Genomic DNA, 23,075 nt, shown 5'->3' with positions numbered 1-23,075 from the left:
GTCCATATGTAGAGTCTTCTCATGTTTTTGGAAAAGGGTGTTTGCTATGCCCAATGTGTTCTCTTGGCAAAACTCTATTAGCCTTTGCCCTGCTTCATTCTGTACTCCAAGGCCAAATTTGCCTATTACTCCAGGTATCTCTTGACTTCCTACTTTTGCATTCCAGACCCCTATAATGAAAAGGACATCTTTTTTGGGTGTTAGTTCTAAAAGGTCTTGTAGGTCTTCATAGAACTGTTCAACTTCAGCTTCTTCAGCGTTACTGGTCAGGGCATAGACTTGGATTACTGTGATATTGAATGGTTTGCCTTGGAAATGTTGAAAATGTTGGCAGTTAGTGAAAGCATTGTCATATGCAAGCACATATGTCTGACTCTTTGGGACCCCATGGACTATAGCCCATGGACTATGGGCTCCTCTGTTCATGGAATTCTCCAGGCAAGAATACTGGTATGGGCTGCCATTCTCTTCTCCAGGGTATCTTCCCAACCCAGGGATCGAACCTGGGTCTCCCACATTCTAGGCAGATTCTTTACCATCTGAACCACCAGGGAAGCCCATATGCAAGCACACATACTTTAAAATAATGACTGTTCTTTGTCAACATTTTGATAACTGGCATTTTACATTAGTCTGAGATGAGAAACTGTCCATTCCTTTATAGGTGGGGGAACCAGAATATGGAATAGTCAAATTTCATATCCCTCTCAGATCCTCTTCTGGTGGAGTCCAAGTAGTTCCTTATTCGTTATGAAATAATGTGTCTACAAAATGGAAATACTTTTACAGTCCTAGGCATTTGAACTACCATGAAAGGCCAGTGTTACTAAACTGTAGATAAGGTATAGATATTAGATAAGCTGTAAATTTCATGTAATAAAGATTTAACTATGAAGTATTCAAAAAATGAGTTTACAAATGAAAAAGGCAAAGATAGTACCAATATAATAGACTGTGTTTTGAAGTTATTTAGGATAATACAGTGGAATATACTGAACACAATATAGCCTTTGGAGTCACTTGGACCAGGATTAGTATTGAACTTCCACAGTCAATAGTTGACCCACACAGCTAATGTAAGAATCCATGCAATGATTCACTTATTGAATTGTAACTACAGGGTGGTACTAGGTACCAGGGATACACTGAAATAGAACAGGAATCCTAGCTTCAGATTTTGAACAAGTAAATTATAAACGTGATGCAAAAGTGACTCAAGGTACTTTATATATGAAATGCCTGGTGCAGTGTTTTGCACTGCATAAATGTAGCTGTTATATGGTTACATTAATTTTATTCTACTTTTCTGTCCATTCCCTTCTCCCTGGTTTTGTTTTTCACTCTAGTCCCACTGAGGGTAACCTAGTCTATATTCAGTACATACTTAACAATCAGTAATGAAACCTAAATACAGAGCACTTATTATATGTCAAACATAAGTATTAACTCTGACAACAAGCCTTTGAGGTAGGTACTGTTAGCATACACCGTTTTACTGATGAGTAAACAGGGGCATCCCAGGTGGCTGAGTGGTAAAGAATCGGCCTGCCAATGTAGGAGAGGCGGATTCTGTCCCTCGGCGGAGAAGATCCCCTGGAATATGGAATGGCAACCCACTCCAGTATTCTTGTCTGGAAAATCCCACGGACAGAGAAGCCTGGCGGGCTACAGTCCATGGGTGTGAAAAGAGTCCGACACTACTGAGCGAGAAAAATCCAATCGTACTGAAGTACAGATAAAATTATGTAAGTGCCTGAAACTGAGGTTAACAATCAGTGAGCGGGGTAACGGGAGTGGGACGAGCTGGGATCCAAATCTACACAGCTTGAGACTGTACTATCTCTATTCAGTATTTTAAATTAATCGGTGAATGAATAAGCCAAGTAAGAGTATCACACGAAGTAAGCTATCTTTTCACGAATGACAAAAATACTGGTACGTTTAAACTGACAAAAAATCTTCAGCGCTCGTCGGGGGATGCTCACGCGGGGGAACATGTGCCATCATAAAAGAGAAATTAAACAACTGACTCACACGTGGTTTGGACCACCACAGGTGGCTCTCCGGGACTCCGTTCTCTAACCTACCAACTACCTCCCTAAGTCTTTATGGAACATGCTAAGCAAACCCGGCCCGGCTTGGCGGGGTGGGGGGAGGGTGGTTACGGATCTCCGCCCGGGCGCAGAAGCCTCACCAGACTTCACAGCCGGGAAGGATTCCGATCGGACCCCCATCCCGGCATGCACCAGAGGCCCCGGCGACCACGCCTCCCGGCTAGCGCCCACTCGCACCGTCGCCCGGAAGCGTCGCCTGCACATTGCATGCTGGGAGTCGTAGGCTCCCGGTCCGGGCCCTCGGGCCGTCGTCAGCCCTCTCCATGAGGCTGCTGGCTTTGGTCCGCGCGACACCGACGCGGGGAGCGCGCTTCGCGCTGACTCAGCGGCGACGGCCGTGGCGGCGTTAGCCGGCCCTCACGCTCTTATCCTTCCTGGGGCGCCAACCCCGCCCGCCCGCTTGCTAGCTTGCCTGCCCGGCGCCACGCAAGAGAAGGCGCCAGGAGACGCAGAGCGGCGAGAGGCGCGCGGCCCCGGCCAGCTCCGTCTCCAGCGTTAGCGCCGCGGCCGTGGCGGAGGACGACGAGGACCAGGGCCGCTCTTCTCGCTCCCTGCTTGCGGCGCGGCTCCACTGACCGGCCCTCGGGAGTGCAGGCGGGCAGGCGGGATGGAGTGATAGGGAAGGTGACTCGGGGCTTGGGGCGGGACTCGGACCCAGTTCGGTCCACGCGAGGCTGCTGGGAAGTTGGCCGGGAGGACTGGCCCGGGAAGCCCCCATGCTGGAGAGGGGTGCGGGCCGGGGGCTCTCCGTGGCGGTGCGCCCCGAGGCTGGGCTGACTGGGTGGGGGTAGTAAGAGCTGCGGCAGAGCGCGTCCCCGGTGCGTGGCCGCTAGTTGCCCGGTGTTTCATCACTCCAGTTGCCACGAGGCTTCCTTTAGGGGAGGGATCCGGGGGAAGGAAAGGGGCAAGGCCGGCGGAGGAGGGCCCCCATCGCCTGTGGCCCCCACATAGTAAAAGTGGCTAAGCCCATTTGTAATAGTTGTAGCGTATCTCAGCAGTTTCAACTGCAGAGACCTCATACTTGATCCCCACCCCCACCCCGTCCCAGGACAAAAAAGAAAAAAAGTATTATTTCTGTGTAGTAATTTGCCAGCACGGACACGCCATTTTTGCTCTTCCCTTCCTTACAATTCTGCAGGAATAGAGAAACATGATGTTTCCTTGTAACCAGAAAAAAAAAATTACTTTTTGAAAGTGCTAATTAGTTGTTACTGGGGGAAGTTACGTTTGATTAAAGCGACTTGTCAGCGTGGTGGTAAAAGGCTGGAAAAATTCAGCCTTGGAACTGAAGTACAGTGTTCAGTAGGTGTAGTGGAATTTTTCCAGACTGTTTTGATTCTTGATTTAATGGATATCCATAGTAAAGTTAGGGCTTAATATTTTAAGTATTTTGCTTGCCTTCCCCCAGAACATTTGCTAGATGCATAATTGAAGGGTTTATCATATTGTAACAAATGTTTAAGCCTGCACCTCTATACCATGTTAGATATGTGTTCGTGCACAACCTTTTGCTAGGTGAATTGTCACGTTTTTGCACAGGTTACAACTTTTCAGGTTTTTTTGCGTACATGTAGGTGACTTACCATTGCATATTATCATTCAAGTGCTTTGTCCATGGGAGATTCTTTCTCTACTGACAACTGTAACAAGTTCGTTTCCTTAGATTTTATATGCAGTGTTTTTTTCTTAGTACCGCTTGCTTTTTCCCTTGATAGAATTAAAGTGACCAAGTTTATGAAATTTTCTAAAGCCATGCCATATTCAAGGAATCTTTTACAGCATTTCTCGATCTGGGATTCATAGACATTCAGATCGTCTTTTCTTTCTGTGTGAAAGAAAAATCCCCCTTTTCAGGGGGATTATCACCAAATTTTTAACAATGCCTTTGTTTTTCCATCTGTTCAAAATGCCAGTTTTCTAGTGTGATATGATAAATCAAGAATGCTCCAAGTAGTTCCCATTCTCCCACGTGCCTAGCTCTGAATTATGAGTTGCGGGCCCACTATGTGCCAGCCATGCTTTACATACCTTGTCTCATTGAAGTCTTGACTGCTTTATGAGGCAGGTGCTCTTTTTTTCCTATTTCATAGAAAGGGCTCTCTCAATTTTTGTAGTTGTCCACGTGGCCCCAGTTTGAAAATAAGATTAGAGTGCCAATCCAAATCTTTGCAAATCCAAAACCTATGTTATGTTGCATCCTAGGAACATAGTGACAAGTACTCAGTCACTCCTTCCGTTTAAGGTTAATGAGAGAAAAGTAGAAAGCAGACAGTGACAACCTGTCAGCACTTGGAGGGGCTTCTCCTCCAGTTTGGGAGAGTTGGAGAATAGGGGTCAAAGAAGCATTCTTGAAAGAGGTGACCTCTAAGCTGAGTTCTGAAGGACAAGCAGGGGTTAACCAAGTAAGCAATGTGTGCAAAGAAGGTGAAAGGCAGACTACCAGTTGTCTTGCATGGTTAGAGTGCAGAATGGTTACAGTCATTGAAAAGTGTTTGGATTTTAATCCTGAGGGCAGTAGGGAGTTACACTGCCTTGATGTAATCTGCAAGTATGACCTTAACTATAAGAGAAGGGGCTGAGCTTTCTTCTCCAAGGCTCTCAGAACACATCCTGAGTTATCATTGATTTGGCAGAACCAGGGGGAGACAGAAAAGCATGTTGTAGTAAGAATCTTCTAACCTGGATCCAATCCTGGCCTCACCATTCCCAAGAAAGGCTGTGGCCCCTTCCTCATCACCCCCTGTGCTCCCCACCCCCAGGTTCTTGCCTTTTAAGAGTAGTAAGACCAGGCCTCCTTACCTCAGGTAGAGTTTGTTCTTTATTTCTGCAAATAAATACACATTTTATCAGAAACCAAGTTGCCTTTGGGGCTGATCATGTTCTTACTTGAAAATGTTAGACTGTAAATTGTGAAAAAGTGCAGTGCTTTCCAGAGACTAAAAAAGTTCTTAAATAAGTGTTAAATCATCAGCAACATAATCTGAATTTGTATTTCTTTTTGAACTTAATGTGGTTGCACAGTTGCACTTTATTGGAGATAGTAACAGTGTAAATTAGATGCTTCTATTTCAGGTAAAAAGAATTACTTTCTATACTTTATTGATGATCTTGAAGAAAAGAAATTTGAGAACCTTAATGACATACCTTAGAAATTACACAGTAGTGGACTATTTAGCAGACCCACTCTTCTGAGACAGGCTCCTATACTTGTAATTTGGATGGTTTCAAAGGAAGTTCTTTGAACTCTTAAATGTTAAAATGTCTTTGTATAATGTTATACGCTTGTAATGGTATTCAGGATAAGCATCTATTTTGCTTATCAAGTGTTTTTTTCTTTCAACTTTGTGTGTGTGTACAGATGTTTGTGGATTCTTCTGTGGGATTAGAGGGCACGCCTATTGTAATCAGAAAACTCCAAGTATAGCAGCAGGAATGGATGAACAGGCTCTCTTAGGTCTAAATCCAAATGCTGATTCAGACTTCAGACAAAGGGTAAGTCATGTCGGCTTAATCATTTTTTAAAGCATGTTACGTAAACATTTTCATTAGAGGGCTTGAATCAAAAATACATATCTGATGAAGGTTTAATTTGGATGGAAATGAATAGAGAAACAAATCTGAGGTATTTCACTATATTCTGAATACAGAAACAATGAATGATTGTGATTTATCTTCTCTGTAGTTGGCTTAACAACTATTAAAATCTCATGTAATTCAAGGCAAGTCTTTATGTCACATCATTATAATTATTTGAAAGTTGTAATGCAAAGTATTGTTCAAGGGACTTGCCATAGTAGCAGGTGTACATATTATGTTTTTCCATCGCTTGGTTTAATTTAGTCTAAACAAGTGTTTAACCCTCATGTTAGTGATGGTTAACATTCTTGTTACTTCGATCAGGCAGACATGTAAATAAGCAGGTACTATATATCGTGTCTCAGGTTACCTAAAATGATTATGTGACAAAGAATCCATTATGAGGTGCTGGGATATTTGGGTAAGTATAAACAATTAAACATATTGTAGCATGCACTTGTAATCATGGCTGAATGATAAAAGAAGAATCTAAAGAACAAGCCTGTAATTAAATTTTTTAAAGATGTGTGGGTGGTTTGAAGTATAAGGTGAATGGATGAAGAGTCATTTTCTTTCTGCTCTCATAGTAAAGGATATTTTTTTAATAAATGAGCTAAATGAAGTTAATGATTTACAAAATATATTAAAAATTTTACAAAATATAAAAGTCAACAATTTTACAGAAATTTTTTTAAATAGTAAAAAAAAAAAAAATCTGCAGGGATTTCCAGGATAGTACTGTGTACTTGTCTCTCCTGTTAAAAGAAGTAACCAGCCTTCCAGATAGAGGTAAAAGACAAAAATTGAGATTTAAATAGCTAAGTACAAGATACCTATCAAACCGGTTACGACATGAAAAGTCATTGAAAGTCTACGTCTTGTGTATATAGACAAATGTTTCTTTTCATAGGAGCTTTAGCTACCTACCTTCAAACCCTTAGTCATGAACATAGTTGAAGCATAATAAATCTGTACCTTTCGTTTAGCTTGGTTTACTTAACTTCTGACTATTTGTTTAGTTATTAAATAAGCTTCTCTGTTATTTTTTATGTTCCTTTTTTGAAATCCTTTGTTTTATAATTAAATTCCACCGTCAGAACTTTTTTTTTTTAATGTGCCATGATTTTCTTTTTCAGAAAGTAAAACTAGTACATTGACAGTGGTTTTAATATTATAGAAGTTAGATTTTTTAGCAATAAAAATGGGTTCTATCAGTCAGGCATATGTTAGACGTCCTGATCCAGGCCTCATTTGATACTCCTTTAAGGCAACCTGAGCAATAATTAGAATGAAAAATAAGGAATTGTGAGGAAAAGTAAGTTCTGATAGTTCTGATGCTGGAATTGAGGAGTAGCAGGAACTTAATTCAGTTTTGTAATAGGATAAATGACTACCAACCCTGGTTCCCAATTGTCTGTCTATAGTTCTCTGTTTTCTCCCTGGGCACTAAGTAACTGAACTGACTCTCTTGCCACCTAGAGACAGTGGAGCATTAGAAAGGTGTGAGACAGAAGAACTGGGCGATGAAAACTGACTTGTTCATCATTATTACAGTGTTTTTTTTTTTTTTTTATAATGCTAGTATCACATGGATTCAGAGTGCAAAGAATAGTTAAAACTGAAAATTTTCAAGTTATTATCACTTAAAAAAATAGAATATCTGTCTTTGGCTTAAACCTTAGTGACAATTCTAGCAGCTGAATCACACCTCCCCCACCTGTTTTGGTAAGTTTTGTTTTATTAGATGGTAATGCCGTCTGCAAGACTGACTACAAACTTGTCCCCGCCCAGGCCCCTGAGATACTCCTAAAGGAAACTCAAGGCTTTATCGAATAGGTATTGTTAGACACATGAACTAGATTTTTTTTCTGCTGCTTGAGCTTCTATATTCTTAATTCTAAAGGCAGCCGTTACTTACAGTTAAGATAGTATTTGGTGGTCTTCATCTACTCAATTCTTTCACCTGGTCCTCTCTCAGTGGGAACAGCCATTGAGACAACATATAAAAACTCATTTCCTCATGCATACAATTGCGTAACACAGGAAACCATCACCTAACTACACGCGCATCACTCACTCAGACATGTCCAACTCTTTGCAGCCCCATGGACTGTAACACGCCAGGCTCCATGGTTCATGGAGTTTTCCAGGCAAGGATGCTGGAGTGTGTTGCCATTTCAGTAGCTTTCCATTATTATTGCAGGTTTAAAAATATACGTATATTTATAAAATAAATAAAAATATTTATTTGGCTGCCTCGGGTCTAACTTGTGGCAAGCAGAATTTTTTGTTGAGTGTGTGAGGTCTCTCATTGTGACTCAAGGATTCTAACTTATTTTTTTTAACCTCTAACCCAAAGGAAAAAATAATTTTATATCATATGTATGTATATTGGAGAAGGAAATGGCAATCCACTCCAGTATTCTTGCCTGGAGAATCCCATGGACAGAGGAACCTGGTGGGCTACAGTCCACGGGGTTGCAAAGAGTCGGACATGACTGAGCGACTTCACTTCACTTTCACATGTATGTATATACACACGTGAATATATGACATGTACACACGTAAGGAAAACAAGTCATACAAAATAATAGTTATTCTTGTTAGGTGCAGTGCACTCTAATATCTCTATTCTGTTTCATTTTTTAAATTGCTGATCAAGACTGATAAAATTGTTTTCACAACATTGATGAGGCACAAACCACATTTAAAAAAATATATATTGGCTAATTGAAATTAGATTCCTCAGCTCATTTCAAGGTATGTGCTTAATTGCTTCAGACTCATTTAGCAATGTTTCTAGAGATTATGTGTTATTTTCTTGACTGAGATATTTTTTGCAAGTTACTGAGATGACTGTTTGTTCTCACATGTGAAACTGGCATCTGTCATTGATCTCCACTGCAGCATACAAATGGAAGAGTGTGAGTCACCCCTGTTTTCCCAGCAGTGGTAGATAGCCTATGGACTTGGTGCTGCATCTGTTCTAGAGGATACTTGCTCTTGTAACAAGACCCAGAATTGATGAATACAGGGATGAGAAACGCATTTCCTAAAGCTTTGACTTTTTTAGTTATTTGGTACTTCCCTAAAATTCATATCAAGCAGTTCAACTCTGATTTTAATCTCACCATTTAGGAAACTTACTGATGCAGTTGAAAAATGGAAATAATTCTATTTTTCTGTTAAATGGTAAATCAAATGATAATACAGAATATGTTTCATCCTTTATATGTAGTCACTTCTTTAATAGCATGTTTGCTATTAATTAGGAAAAGTATTCTTTATATCCCATTTTATAATTGCATGTACCTCAGGACTATAGTGCTTGGCAGAGCACTGGTGTGTTTCCTCTTGATTCTTCTAGTAACCCAGTGAGGTCTGCAGGGCATTTTTGTGTTGTCTCCTTTCCCATAAGGAAACAAGTTAGAAGTATCCAACTGATGGAATTTGTTTTTTACTTAACCTTTTTCCTAGGAATAATCATTCAGTTGCACCTACTCAGAAGCCTGAATTCAATGTTCAGCTGTTTTTTTTTAGTCACTGTAGTTAGTTCGCTACTCTCAGTAAACTTTGTTGAGTATTGGCAAGAATTGAGTTTGACTATTCCAAATGCATGTTCTGCTTTGCAATTATACAGGCCCTGGCCTATTTTGAACAGTTAAAGATTTCCCCAGATGCCTGGCAGGTGTGTGCAGAAGCTCTGGCTCAGAGGACATACAGGTAATTAAAGCAAAATATACATAACTTGTAGAAGACTTTAAATTTTTATGAACTTGGCAGGATTGTTTTATTTATCTGTTTGAAAAAGGCTTTCATAAAAACATTTTATGACTTAGTTTTAAAACACTGTTCAATGTAGAATGAGGAAAATAGTAAACTAAAAATTTTGGCCAATTCTGAATTCACTTTTCACTAAAACTATCCTTTCTTTGCCTTATTCTGAGTACCTGGCAGTAGATTCCAGCTGGCATATAGTACAGTAGAAATTTCCTTATTTTCTTATGAGGAGGAGGGATGGTTGGTTTTCTAAAAACGTGGTAAAGAAGGTAATCAGAAATTATTTATCTTAATTTTTAATTTAAGTGCATAAACATTCAGTTACTAATCTTTTGATGTCGAACCAACGATTTTTCTTTGTGTATGTGCCACAAATCACTTTGTGATTCTTAGTGTTGAAAATATTGAAATCCCCCATAACTGATCCTCTCCCAATTTCTGCTTTGGGTCCCTGTAGTGGATTGAAGAACAGTGAATGTGGATTTCTAAACCTTTCATTTATTTGTTCCCACATCTCCAAGTCTTCTGGTTATCTGGCCCACAATACTCATGTACAAGGTTTTTTTTCTCCCATGCATTGTGACTTTCTATGAACTCTTTCTAAAGCTTTCAACTTAACTGTTACAAAAACAGAAACTCATCATACTCACTGTTATTTTATATAGTAGTTAAGTAAGTTACTTAAATATAAAAGAAGTACAGTGCACCTAGTGAGACTCGGGGAAGCACACTGACTAGTTGTGAACAAACAACTCTACTAGTGGGCGTGTAAGTAAGTTTATAGGGGTCAGGGAGAATTCCTACCTAGATTTCTTGCATGCTGGGAGTATCAGTCACTACATTTTATAGCTGAAAGCAAGTGCTCCAATTTAGTCAAAGTTGATTTTGAAGAACATCTATATGTCTTAGAGTAAATGAGGGCTGGCTTTTAATTAAGGGCTCCCTGTAGTTTATATTTTGAGTGAAAAATCTAAGTCTTACATAATTAAAGCTTCAGTGCAATCCATGATAAGAATAGAAACCCTAAGGTCTTAGAAAAGATGCTAATTAAATGTAACTTTTTAAAAACCTTTTAAAAATTAGGTTTTATTTTCTTAAGTGTGAATTTTTTTTTGGTGGAGAGGTTAAGGGATGTAGTCAGAAAGAAGACAATACCTCCGTTCTTACATTGACTATAGTTAGCTTTGTATAAGAAAAATTGTTCCTTGACTATGCCTGACTCAAACCAACTGTCTAAAAAGAACATTGTTGTTCATTAAAGGGACTTGGTCAGAGCTTGTAGCTAGCTCACTGCATCTCTGTTGTCACTCCTAGGGAGACACTTAGAAGTGGACAGTGGATGGATATTGATTTTTAGTCCCCCCCTTTTTAAGATCATATGTCTGTTTTTACTTTCTTTCTTTTTTTTTTTTAATGACCTCACCATGCAGTGTGCAAGATCTTAGTTTCCCAACCAGGGACTAAACCCATAACCCATACAGTGGAAGTGTAGACTCCTATCGACTGGACCACCAGGGAAGTCCCTAAGGCAACATATTTGTAACCTCGTTTTCTATATGAATTTCGGGGCTGGACTGCCAGTCTAGGGGACTTCTCTTGTTTTGGATTTTGCTGCAGTAGAACTTTTAAGTTTAAGTGTGGCTTTGATGACCATCTCTGACTTGACACAGTTTCTGGCTGTTCTACCATTTGTCATTTTACATCTATCCTTTCTGTTGTAAAATGTAAGAATTGCTTTGGGAATCCTGATATCTAGAATTTGGGGGGAATGCTCTCTGTTTGCAAAGTGCTATATGTACTTAAAGTGAATCTTAATTTGGGATTATTCTGTTTGTCAGATTTCTGTTGAATATTATATAAAGTTCTCTTAGCTTACAAATGGATGTGAATGTAACACTTGAGAGCAATAAGCCAAAAGTCTGGTTTGAGAAACTTTGAACTGAGTTATTCATTACTAGTTACCTTTGATTTGTTTTTCCCAATTCATATTCGCTTTATCTAATTTTTCTTTTTTTTTCTTTTTCAGTGATGATCATATTAAGTTTTTCTGCTTCCAAGTACTGGAACATCAAGTTAAATACAAGTATGGCTTTTCTCACTAAGATTTGCGGGGAGCGGCTATTTCTGAAATTAGTTTTTCCCTCTTTGGGGATATCATAACATTGGCTGTAAATTGACATTATGTGTCATATCCAGCTTTGAGATATGTTTTGATTTATCCCAAGGTGTTTTAAAAATATCGAGTTCATTAACTCCATAAAAGAATCCAGTCAGTACACAGGAAAAAGTTAAATTCCAGTTTCTCTGGGAAAGAATTAAAAGATACGGCAACCCCGCGCCTGTATCAGTACATGACCACTCTCTGTTAAAGCAGAGTGACATTGTGGGCACTTGTATTTGGAACCCCTGCCTGTTGTTGTCTAGTCACTCAGTCGTGTCCAGCTCTTTGTGACCCCATGGACGGTAGCCCGCCAGGCTCCTCCGTCCTTGCGATTTCCCAGGCAAGAACACTGGAGTGGGTTGCCATTGACTTTTCCAAAAACCCCTGCCTAATTTAAGCAGAAACCGTGAATTGCTGCCCCAGGGATCCTTATTTTGCCTCCTGATTTATTCTGGAAATCACAGACCTGAGACCATGGACTTATTTTCATTTGAAAAATTGTGTAGCTGCCATTTTGTTTTAGCATGAATTGGACCACAGATCAAACTAAATCAATATTGATAGCTCTCCAGCCACTCCCACCCCTGTCTTTAAAGTGGTAATGAGAATTATTACCAATTTATCATAGGGAATTTTAGGTAATTGCTATACAAATTTTCTGTTTCAAATATAAGAGGCCATTCCTCTTTAAAAACCACATACACTAAATATTACCATTATTGTTTTTCTTCTGTATTTTGAACAGATATTCAGAACTAACCACTGTTCAACAACAACTAATTAGAGAGACGCTCGTATCTTGGCTTCAAGCTCAGGTAAAATAGTAGCTTTTACATTTAGTACCTCAAATTGCCAGATATTTCAGTTTTTATTTTTGGAAGTTTGCAGCTTCACCTCAAAAATGTTGCTCATTTATCCTCCATTTGATCATGTAGCTCTTTTAGAAAGTGCTGGCTTTGAAGATTACGAGTGATAAAAAATTAGCAGTAACTTAAAATTATGTCAGTAATTGAAGCTGTCATTCTTTCCATGACACATGGTGGAAACTTTTGGTTTTAAAATGTAATTTTAACTACTAAATAAAAGTCAATTTTCACATTTAAGGTGAACCCTTCTGGAACGATTCTTCACAAAGAGCCCTTTATAAAGGAGCCAATAGAGTTCTTTATTCACAGTATTTTATTTTTCATTAATTTTAGCTAATTTTAACATATTAAAGCAGTTGTGTAGCTAGAATAATTATCTTACAGAGCAAGCAACTAGAAGAAAAATCATTGTGTTTGTTTTCTTCTTAGAAAAGGCCTTAAGAACCACTAAAACTCTGCCCATGAAACTTTAATACTTAGGTAATTCTCAGGCGTGTTTGCTGCACAGCTGTAGGAGACCATGGTGCAGTTTAGTGGGATTTTGCCTGTTGATGATAAATAGGAGAACAACGTTTGAGTCTTTTCCATTTACATTTAATTTCATGAACTGTATCTTTGTTTGTCAGATGCTGAATCCCCAACCAGAGAAGACCTTCATACGAAATAAAGCTGCCCAAGTCTTCGCCTTGCTTTTTGTTACAGAATATCTCACTAAATGGCCCAAATTTTTTTTTGACATTCTCTCAGTAGTGGACCTAAATCCAAGGGGAGTAGATCTGTACCTCCGAATTCTCATGGCTATTGATTCAGAGTTGGTGGATCGTGATGTGGTTCACACCTCAGAGGCAAGTCACGTCTTATTAATAAGTTTTTAATTTGGATATTGCAAGAGATATTGGGTACATAATAAAAGGATCGAGAAGGAGTTTTTTTGTTTTGTTTTTGAAAAAACTTAAATATTAAAAATACTTACAAATTTGCTCAACATTTTGAATTTTATTTTACAAAAGAACTTAAATTGGGGTTTTTTTCCCCAGGTATAGGGTGAAATTAGAGCATTTAGCGTGTTTTTTTTTTTTTTTTTTTTTTAACCAGACAGGAACTTCCTCTAGTGAAACAAACAAATTGATTTTTTTCCTATGAATTTGTAGAGAAATGTGGCCTATATTTACTATTACTTTACAGTTGCCGAGTGAGGAAAAAGCATTGCCACGTACCAGTGCTAGGTTCTTCTGTATTCTCAGTCACACAGGCCATGACCTCAGTCTTTCTCTATTTCTTTATTACCCAATATAACTTTCTCCTTTTTCTTAAAGAACACAGTGGAAATAGCTTCATTCAAATGTGTATGACGATTTAAGGTTATTGTGTGTTAAATATGACATTTATAAAGAGTATTGTTTATATTATTGCTGTTCTCTTAAATAGTTTAAGTATGTTTGTATAATACTGAGAAATAACTTTTATCACATGGTTAAAATTTCTAAGCAGTGTTTTTTTTATAGTTTGTGTTTAATAAATTATGTCCAAGTTGAATGGAAGGAAGAATTAGAATCACAGCTTATGATTTTAGAGCAGACAAATAGGAAATACTGGCAGGGAATGTGTTAACAAGTCAGGAAATGTAGTGGTGAGGAAATTACTGTGTGCAACTATTACACAGATATCAAACATTATCTTGGGAGGTAATCTGATTGTATATATGGTATTTTGGGGTATTTTTTTAGGAGGCTCGTAGGAATACTCTCATAAAGGATACCATGAGGGAACAGTGCATTCCAAACTTGGTGGAATCATGGTACCAAATCCTACAAAATTATCAGTATACCAATTCAGAAGTGACATGCCAGTGCCTTGAAGTAGTTGGGGCTTATGTCTCTTGGATAGACTTATCCCTTATAGCCAATGATAGGTAAGTAAATCTATATTTTAAGAATACAAACCTGCAGAATACAGTGTGTAAAACTCATGAATTTGAAAATACTGTAAGAATTTTTGTTTCTCCATTGCCAGGTTTATAAATATGCTGCTAGGTCATATGTCAATAGAAGTTCTACGGGAAGAAGCATGTGATTGTTTATTTGAAATTGTAAATAAAGGAATGGATCCTGTTGATAAAATGAAACTGGTAGAATCTTTGTGTCAAGTGTTACAGTCTGCTGGGTTTTTCAGCATTGACCGGGTCAGTAAATTTATGTATAAGGTTTTGAAAATTGTTAGAACAAACTAGGATAGGCAGTAACTTAAATATAGTTTCCTTTTTCTTTATTTTTGTTTTTAAGTGTTGGAAACTTCCTTGAGCTTATAATAGTGAAACACTGTCCAGAGAGCTGTCATGTCATGTGTAACATTTTCCTTGACCGTGGATTATACCAGACTTAAACTTGAAGATCTGGGATAGTACTAACTATTGTGCTTTCTAAGCCTCTCAGGTGATGCTGGGATACTGCTCTTCACGGACCGTACTTTAAGAAGCATGGCAGTGCATTTTGACCTAAATTAGACTCCATTATTAATGTTACATTTTCACCATATTCATTTGAGCGATTAGAGTTTAGCCTCAGCAGAATTAGGGCTTGAGTGAGTGTGGTAAATTAATAATTTAGAAACTGAATTTGAAGGTTTTTACTTTTAATTTTACCTGTGACAGTGATAAAGAATTACTAAGAAGTCTTTGTATTGTTGATGTATCAGAAGTATACCTCTGGTATTTACCTGACTGACAGTGTAGTCAGTTACACTGCTAATAATTGTCTTATTAAAAGACTTAAAATGGTGAAGCTAAAAAATCTTTCTGTAGGAGAACATCCTAAGGATAATTAATGAAAATAAACCTGATTTTGAGTTCTAACACTAATGCTGATTAACTTTAGGCAGGTTATTTTAATAGCAGTTTTATCCCTCTGTGATGTAGCTGAGGTTCAAATAGTGTCAGAAAGGACTGTTGTAAATTGTTGCACAAAGCATAATACGGCAGCATTAACTTGGTTAGAAGGTATTTACTAAATTCATCAGTTTAGAGAGAAGCTTTTGAATCCCTCTTTTTTAAACTTTTATAATTTGACAATGTCTACATGACTATAATCATTAAAGATAGTTATTTTGAGAGTATTGGCGGATAATAACAGTAGAAGAATTCAGACTCTTTAAACTTCTCAGTCAAAATGGTAGTATTGTTAATGTCTAATGTTAGCTTAAAATTGACTCCTATAATTGGCACTTGATCCATTCTAAAATGTAGAGTTTTTCCTCTCAGGTAGTTGGTTTTAAATTGAGATCTGTATTGTTTGTAGGAAGAAGATGTTGACTTCCTGGCCAGATTTTCTAAACTGGTCAATGGAATGGGACAGTCATTGATAGTTAGCTGGACTAAATTAATTAAAAATGGAGATATCAAAAATGCTCAGGAGGCACTGCAAGCTATTGAAACAAAGGTGGCACTGATGTTGCAGCTCCTAATTCATGAGGATGATGACATCTCTTCTAACATTATTGGATTTTGTTACGATTATCTTCATATTTTGAAGCAGGTAAGTCCTTATGTTAATCTTTGTTGTAGATAATATAGAAAAGCCATAGAGAATTGGAAAATACAGGAAAACGAAAATAAGATACTCAGTTATCTACTCTAATGACGTTTACTGTTAATTATGAATATATTTTCATCTTTTTTCTTTCCTTTAAACTTCTTAGCTGGAAAACAAATGGCCAGGTTCTAAAATTCACTAGACTAAAAAGCTTCAGAATTAGTTAGAGGTTTAGGTTGTTTCTTTTCTTTTTAATCTGTGTTTCTTTTTGGCCTTGTATCGGATGTGGCATCTTAGTTCCCCGACTGGGGACTGAACCTGTACCCCTGCCTTGGGAGCATAAGAGTCTTAACTGGACTGCCAGGGAAGTCCCCTGTGTTTGTTTTTAAATACAGTAGAAATTTTGTTAAAGATGGTTTATTATTTTAATTACATATGCATCATTTCTTATAAAGTTTTTTTATAATTAAAAATTTCCCCCTAGAGAGTTGCTGCCAATAATAGAACTTAAAACTAGTAGAAGGGGTGAATCTCATATATTATATATTTAGCCTTTTAAAGAATTAATAACTTTTCATTATGACATTAGGTGAGAGCTATGCCTACTTTATTTACACTGATTTAGTTGAATTAAGTCAAGCTTAAGATAATATTTTTCCAAGCTGAGTTTAGCTTCTGTTATAACATATTTCTGCATGCATACTTGAAGAAATTTTAGGGAGTGTGAAAAGGTATGAAGAAAGTTAAAATCACTATTGGTAATCCCACTGTATCTCATAGTGGATTTCTAGGCTTTTATGGCCTTACTTAATTAAAAACAAGGTGAGATCATACTTTGCTGTTCTGTAATCTGCTTCTTTGCTGAGTACATTTATAAGTATCTTTAAAAATCAAGTTTATCTACATGTTTTTGCCTGTATGCCAAGTTACTTACTAGAAGTGAAATTGATAGATTTTAGATTAGGTACATTTCACAAATAGAAAGGTGCTATCAGGCTGCCCTCCAGAAAAGCTGTGTGCATGTTTGAAAAGATGCTGATTAGAAAAATATTTTGATAAGCAAGTATTACTTTAGGAAACCTAATAAATGATTGCTTTCTTTTCAACAGCTTACAGTGCTTTCAGATCAACAAAAAGCTAATGTAGAGGTAACTGACTTCTTTTTGCTTCTTTTAAACCAATAATAGACTCTGTATCTAGTCTGCCTTGAAATACAGCCTAATTTCAAATTACGTGAAGCTAGAGGAGACTGACAAAAGATGTTTTGTTCTTAATTTTAGGCAATCATGTTGGCCGTTATGAAAAAATTAACTTACGATGAAGAATATAACTTTGAAAATGAGGTAAGAATTTTGGATTGAGGAGAAAACAGTTTTAATTTTATTATGTACCCACATCAAATTACTATTTCAAGTTCTGAGTATTTTAGAGTCCTTTAAAACAAGAAGTGTTTTAAAAATTAGTCTTGTTCATATTGACGAGTTTTTAGATTAATGGAAACTTCATAATTCTTCATGTTTTTGTATTTTGTCCTCTAATTCTTTAAAATGACCCTTTTAAGGGCACTGTGGTACTGAACTTTGTAAAACATTGACAGTCTTGTTCGTGATCATATTTCACTTTATATTTAACAAGAGAGGAATTGAGGCCCAGTTGGTGGACCTCAGATTATAATTGTCTGCGGGAGAGTGGGAATGAGGCAGTTCACTGTCTCTGGACTTGTTCTGGCTAAAGTCCTCTCCAGGGTTGTCATGAGTCAGCTTTCCATCAGTCACAAGTGTCAGTGCTTTCTGGCAACTCAATAATGGCATGTACTGTCTAGCTGTGTGCTAACGTGTTCTATTACCCACTTCAGACATTCAGAAACTTTGAACTACATGAGGATAATAATGGTGATGAGCATCAACACACCATGCACTTGCAAAGTGCCAGGTTCATTACATATAATATCTTTAATCATGTGATATTATTACAGTTCTTACAGTGGACAGTAAGATACAAAGTATACATAAGGTGCTAAGGTTCTCATAAAGCCCTGTGTGAACCCTTCGTGGCTTAGACTTTGCTTTTGTTTCCAAAGCCTTCCATTATCTGGTGTTTGCCTGATCATTCCTCAGTCACTCTCTTCTGTTATAATGACTCTTGTTTTTAGCCTCCTTGTGCTGTTTCTTGCTCTAGGCTTTCATAGTCTAGGGCTGGGAAATAATTATTTGTGAGCAGAGGGGAAAGACTACTGCGTTTTCCTACATAAGTAAAATTTATGAAAAAATAAAAGTGTATTACATTTGTAAATATAAAAAACTAATGAGAACTCACCATTTTATGTGTCTTAAGGTCTTTTAAGTTTTTTAATGGGATTTTTTAAATACCATAGGGTGAAGACGAAGCCATGTTTGTAGAATATAGAAAACAACTGAAGTTATTGTTGGACAGGCTGGCTCAAGTTTCACCAGAGTTACTGCTGGCTTCTGTTCGCAGAGTGTTCAGTTCTACACTGCAGTAAGTTTGTTCATCTGTTTCTAACAACTCACCTCTTTCCTCTTCTCTCTGATGGCGGCCTACCATGAGTGACTCACATGACTTACTTGTTTATGTTACTTACTGAGATCTTATGTGTATCTCTGAAACAATGCACTTGACTCCTTGATTTATCTTGATCCTTGAGAGGAAATGCTGCTCTTCAGAACATAAACAATAACATGGATTACGTTGGTTATTTATACTTCTGTGATAGTAATTATGTTCCCTGGCAGAATTAACACCTGCTGTGACTTTTTAATAATTAAAGAGGATTTTGTTGGTGTGTCTTTATCCGGTGCATCGTTGTATAGAAAGTCTGTATTCTGATCTCAGTGATGTATTATACCTTGGTAGGAACTGGCAGACTACACGGTTTATGGAAGTTGAAGTGGCAATAAGATTGCTGTATATGTTGGCAGAAGCTCTTCCAGTATCTCATGGTGCTCACTTCTCAGGTGATGTTTCAAAAGCTAGTGCTTTGCAGGATATGATGCGCACTGTAAGTATACTAAAGACAACTTATTCTGAACCTAATTTTCTGTTTTCATATAAGCTAATGTGTTTCTTAATTGTTAGAGTTTATAATATACATTATTACAGGGACATTTTGATGTTGCACTAAATGAAGATAGATTTCTTAACTTTTTCCTGCTCTAGCTGGTGACATCAGGAGTTAGTTCCTATCAGCACACATCTGTGACATTGGAGTTCTTCGAAACGGTTGTTAGATACGAAAAGTTTTTCACAGTTGAACCTCAGCACATTCCATGTGTACTAGTAAGTATACACTTTAATCTCAGCTTTTGTTATTTTCCATGTGTTTCAGCTAATGAACAGATAGTATTCTATCTTTCTTTTATCACTTTTTTCCAGAGCTCTCAAAAACTCCTGAACATGCTAAAACTCCTCCATTTCTTTAAAATGGAGTTTGTTTCTAGACAGTTATTTAAAACAAATAGTCAAGAACCTGTTTGTGTGTAGTATAGGGTTACTTATACATGTACCTGGTTCCTCTCTTCCAGAGCTAAAAAGTAAAATTCTTTGTGAACAAAAACATGTCATGACGTTAGCAATAAAAGCAATAAAAGACATTAAATAAGTACAGAAATAGTAAAAGTGTCTCTGTTTCTTTAGATGGCTTTCTTAGATCACAGGGGTCTGCGGCACTCGAGTGCTAAAGTCCGGAGCAGAACCGCTTACCTATTCTCCAGATTTGTTAAATCTCTCAAGTAAGTAAAACATTTTGGCTGTTATGTTTAATTCTTATTTTTAAGATTGTTAAGTAAGATGTAACTTATTGTCTAAGAGCCTATGGTAGATTTGGTTGCTTCTGTTCTTAGGCTTTTTAAAAAAATGCTCCTTTCTATATTGTGCTAAGATTTCTTTTCTTTCTCTTCAGCCAGGTGCTTTGTTCATTATTAAACTGATTTGTTTGAATATTTTTATATGTAACACTTGTCATTACTAGTGGCATTAGTTATTTCACAGTTTTATTGCTGTAGATAAAACTGTATGGTTTCTTTGAAATTCTAAAGATGATATTCCTTGGAAATACATTTTTAACTTAATCTGACATATTGTTCTTTACTAGTACCATTTTTTTAGGTATGAAAACTACTTTTTCTTAGGATATAATATTGTAATTAAAAAAAACCATAGCTAGTTTGAATGGTGACATGTGGTTACCTTAGAACTGAACTTTTTTTTAGTTCTGCCTTAAAGAGGAATTTGATATTTCAGCACTTCTCTAAGCACTAATATATTTATGTAATTGTGGTTTTCCTTTTTGCCTTTATTCAGTAAACAAATGAATCCTTTCATTGAGGATATTCTGAATAGAATACAAGATTTATTAGAGCTTTCTCCACCTGTAAGTATCTTTCTTTCCAAATGATATGTTTTAAGTTGGGGTGGGGGGCATGTAGGGCTTAAATCTATTTACTAAAACTCTGTTGAGATATAGTAAACAAACATAGTAATAGAAATAGAAGGGGAAAAAAAGAAATAGAAGGGAATCAAAATTTGATTGATTTAGCAGTGTGAGATATGGTCTGCTGTCTGTACTATTAAATGCCAGTGAAGTATTTTTTGGAGAAGAAAATTTCAGTTTCAAAATTATTCTCTGTTTAGTACTGTGATCACACGAGCCATTCCCAGTGACTGCTACTAGCAGACTGAAATTTTTTTGTTAAACTTCTGGCTTGAGGTAAAAAGAATTTAAACGCTGCTTGATCTGAATATCTTGGTTGTTTATTTCACTAGAAAGATTTAAGTAATTTTTATTTTTTTTTAATTTTTTTTTTTAATTTAAGTAATTTTTAAAAGATACCTTGTAAGCAAAGCACATTTTGACTGATACCTGTTTTTGTGTAAAATACTGGCAAAGCCAGCAAACTACTGACATTGACTTTTTTTTTCATTTTGATGAGAGTTATTAATGGAGCCACACTTGAAAAATGTTAAACATAAAATATTTTGTTTTTTAAAATAAATATCAACTTTTAGAGTATATGGGTTATTTAATTTCATTGCATGAAAGGTTACTAGTGAATTATATGGTTAAATTTGCCTACATACTAAAGAAATATATATATTAAAAGACTTTCACAGAGCCGTATTTAGCCATGCCATATTTATGGATATTGGAAATTTTTTGTTTTTCTTATTGCACATAGAAACAAGAACTTGTACTATACCTGTAACCTTTTTTTAGGGTGTAAAAAGACTTGATTCACAGTGCTTCTACTGAATGTTGACTGCTTAGTAGTGGTATAAGTACCTTGTATTTATCTAGCAACTTTAACTTTGTGATCTCAGCTCCTAGAGCAGTGATTGTTAGATTGTTAGATAGTGTGTAATGTCACAACTATCAGTTGTGATAGTGTCACAACTCCTAGATAGCGTTGGTTAATAAGTGTTTTAGTTACTTCTAAATAAGGACGTTCTCTTTTAAAAGATAGAAGTTTCTTTTATGTGTGTGTGTGTGTGTGTGTGTGTGTGTGTGTGTGTGTGTGTATATATAATAAGGCCATCACAATTTATCTGTTTTAAGACTAGGCTTGTAAATAATTTCTTAACAAGGAGTTTTGGTGTTAGATGTAGAAGGGCCTCTGATACTTTCCCCTTCCCCCTGGTCTCTCAGATTGCATAAAGGTGAAAAATAACAAAACTCATTAATAAAATGGCTCAATGTATGGATGGATGTTTGCTTACACTTGAATAAGATCTTTTCTTTTTATTTGCAGTCTTATTTTCTTTTTTTTTTTTTATTTGCAGTCTTATTTTCAAACTTGCAAAAGTAACAACTTGTGTATGTGTTTATTATGTGGCATTTGTTATTTAAATCTTAAACACTTCAAAATATTAATTGTGTGGCCTTTGTCTTAACCTTCAAAGACTTTGAATAACTGACTTTTAGCCTCCTAATAACAGATAAATTTTATAATAAAAGTAAAACAAGTTAGAAAACTGATTATTACATTACATGACCATTTACAAAGTCGTCTCAATAGACCCATCATCTTTTGACTTCTAATTCAGTTTATTTATAAGTACTCAATCTTCTTTTTATTAATGAGTTGATGGGATAGATTACATCTTCTGTCCCTCTTTTACTTTTAAATGGGAGGAACTGAACAAAGAAAAACTTCAATAAGACTAAATTTCATTTTAGGAGAATGGTTACCAGTCCTTGTTGAGCAGCGACGATCAATTATTTATCTATGAGACAGCTGGAGTGCTAATTGTTAACAGTGAGTATCCAGCAGAGCGGAAGCAGGCATTAATGAGGAATCTGTTGACTCCACTCATGGAGAAGTTTAAAATTCTGTTAGAAAAATTGATGCTGGCACAGGACGAAGAAAGGCAGGCATCTCTAGCAGACTGTCTCAACCATGCTGTTGGATTTGCTAGGTGAGTGTGATTGGTGAAGATTGGCATTTAAATTGGCAAAGTGATTTTCTCAATGTGTACAGAATCATTTGCTTAGATTTTTCTAGAATTGGGCTTGTGTGTTGTGTTTCCAAAACTGGATTGTCCAGAGAATTGTGTAAACATTTCTTTTCTAAATTCTTTAAATTAGGAGGTTTAGCTGAAGAAGGGAATAGATCTCGTAACATTCTGCATTTCAACTTGACATCTTTCTAAATCCCTAACTTCTCTGATTTCTCTGGTTTAAGCTGAGAATGTATTTAAGGAGATTTGCTTAAGTATGTATACCAATGACATCAGGGATCTGTTATGGAATCTTAAAGAGAAGGTGCTGAGGCTTCTTCTTAGTTGTTGCATTGGGTCCCAACCACCCAAGCTGTTGTTTTTCTCTCTACACATACTTCTTTATTGGTAAACAATAACAGCATGAAAGTTACAGTGATTTTTAATTAGAAGCACTTAGAGAAATTGCTCTACAGAAGACTTCGATGCAAAAGCTTATGTTAGAGATAGTGTATAAATAACTCAATTCTAAGATTGTTTTCTAATATAAATTGGTGGTTTACAGTTTGTGTAGTATAGCATATTCATAGTAAGTAGA

The 23,075-nt window shown here is 36.7% G+C and overlaps 1 protein-coding gene across 3 annotated transcripts in view; it reads left to right on the top strand.

The window, feature by feature from the left end:
• XPOT (exportin for tRNA) overlaps window positions 1-23,075 on the top strand; it is a 154,307-nt gene that overhangs the window by 110,804 nt on the left and 20,428 nt on the right. Inside the window, exons 3-19 of one of the 3 annotated variants that reach the window (XM_043888163.1) lie at window positions 5,473-5,606; window positions 6,056-6,111; window positions 9,331-9,413; window positions 11,497-11,553; window positions 12,377-12,446; window positions 13,124-13,342; window positions 14,225-14,409; window positions 14,511-14,679; window positions 15,791-16,027; window positions 17,134-17,172; window positions 17,305-17,367; window positions 18,399-18,523; window positions 18,899-19,043; window positions 19,202-19,321; window positions 19,679-19,773; window positions 20,345-20,414; window positions 22,218-22,456. In XM_043888163.1, coding sequence (XP_043744098.1) covers window positions 6,091-6,111; window positions 9,331-9,413; window positions 11,497-11,553; window positions 12,377-12,446; window positions 13,124-13,342; window positions 14,225-14,409; window positions 14,511-14,679; window positions 15,791-16,027; window positions 17,134-17,172; window positions 17,305-17,367; window positions 18,399-18,523; window positions 18,899-19,043; window positions 19,202-19,321; window positions 19,679-19,773; window positions 20,345-20,414; window positions 22,218-22,456 — 1,937 coding nt within the window. In that variant the 5' untranslated portion in view covers window positions 5,473-5,606; window positions 6,056-6,090. Of the gene's footprint in view, window positions 1-2,332; window positions 2,739-5,472; window positions 5,607-6,055; window positions 6,112-9,330; window positions 9,414-11,496; window positions 11,554-12,376; window positions 12,447-13,123; window positions 13,343-14,224; window positions 14,410-14,510; window positions 14,680-15,790; window positions 16,028-17,133; window positions 17,173-17,304; window positions 17,368-18,398; window positions 18,524-18,898; window positions 19,044-19,201; window positions 19,322-19,678; window positions 19,774-20,344; window positions 20,415-22,217; window positions 22,457-23,075 lie in introns of those variants that run through there. The other 2 variants (XM_043888148.1, XM_043888153.1) reach the window with 2 other exon arrangements.

Source organism: Cervus elaphus, chromosome 3 (assembly GCF_910594005.1).
Source record: "Cervus elaphus chromosome 3, mCerEla1.1, whole genome shotgun sequence".
Taxonomy (NCBI): domain Eukaryota; kingdom Metazoa; phylum Chordata; class Mammalia; order Artiodactyla; family Cervidae; genus Cervus; species Cervus elaphus.
Note: the sequence above shows the minus strand (reverse complement) of the source record. Positions and strands in the feature narration are given on the sequence as shown.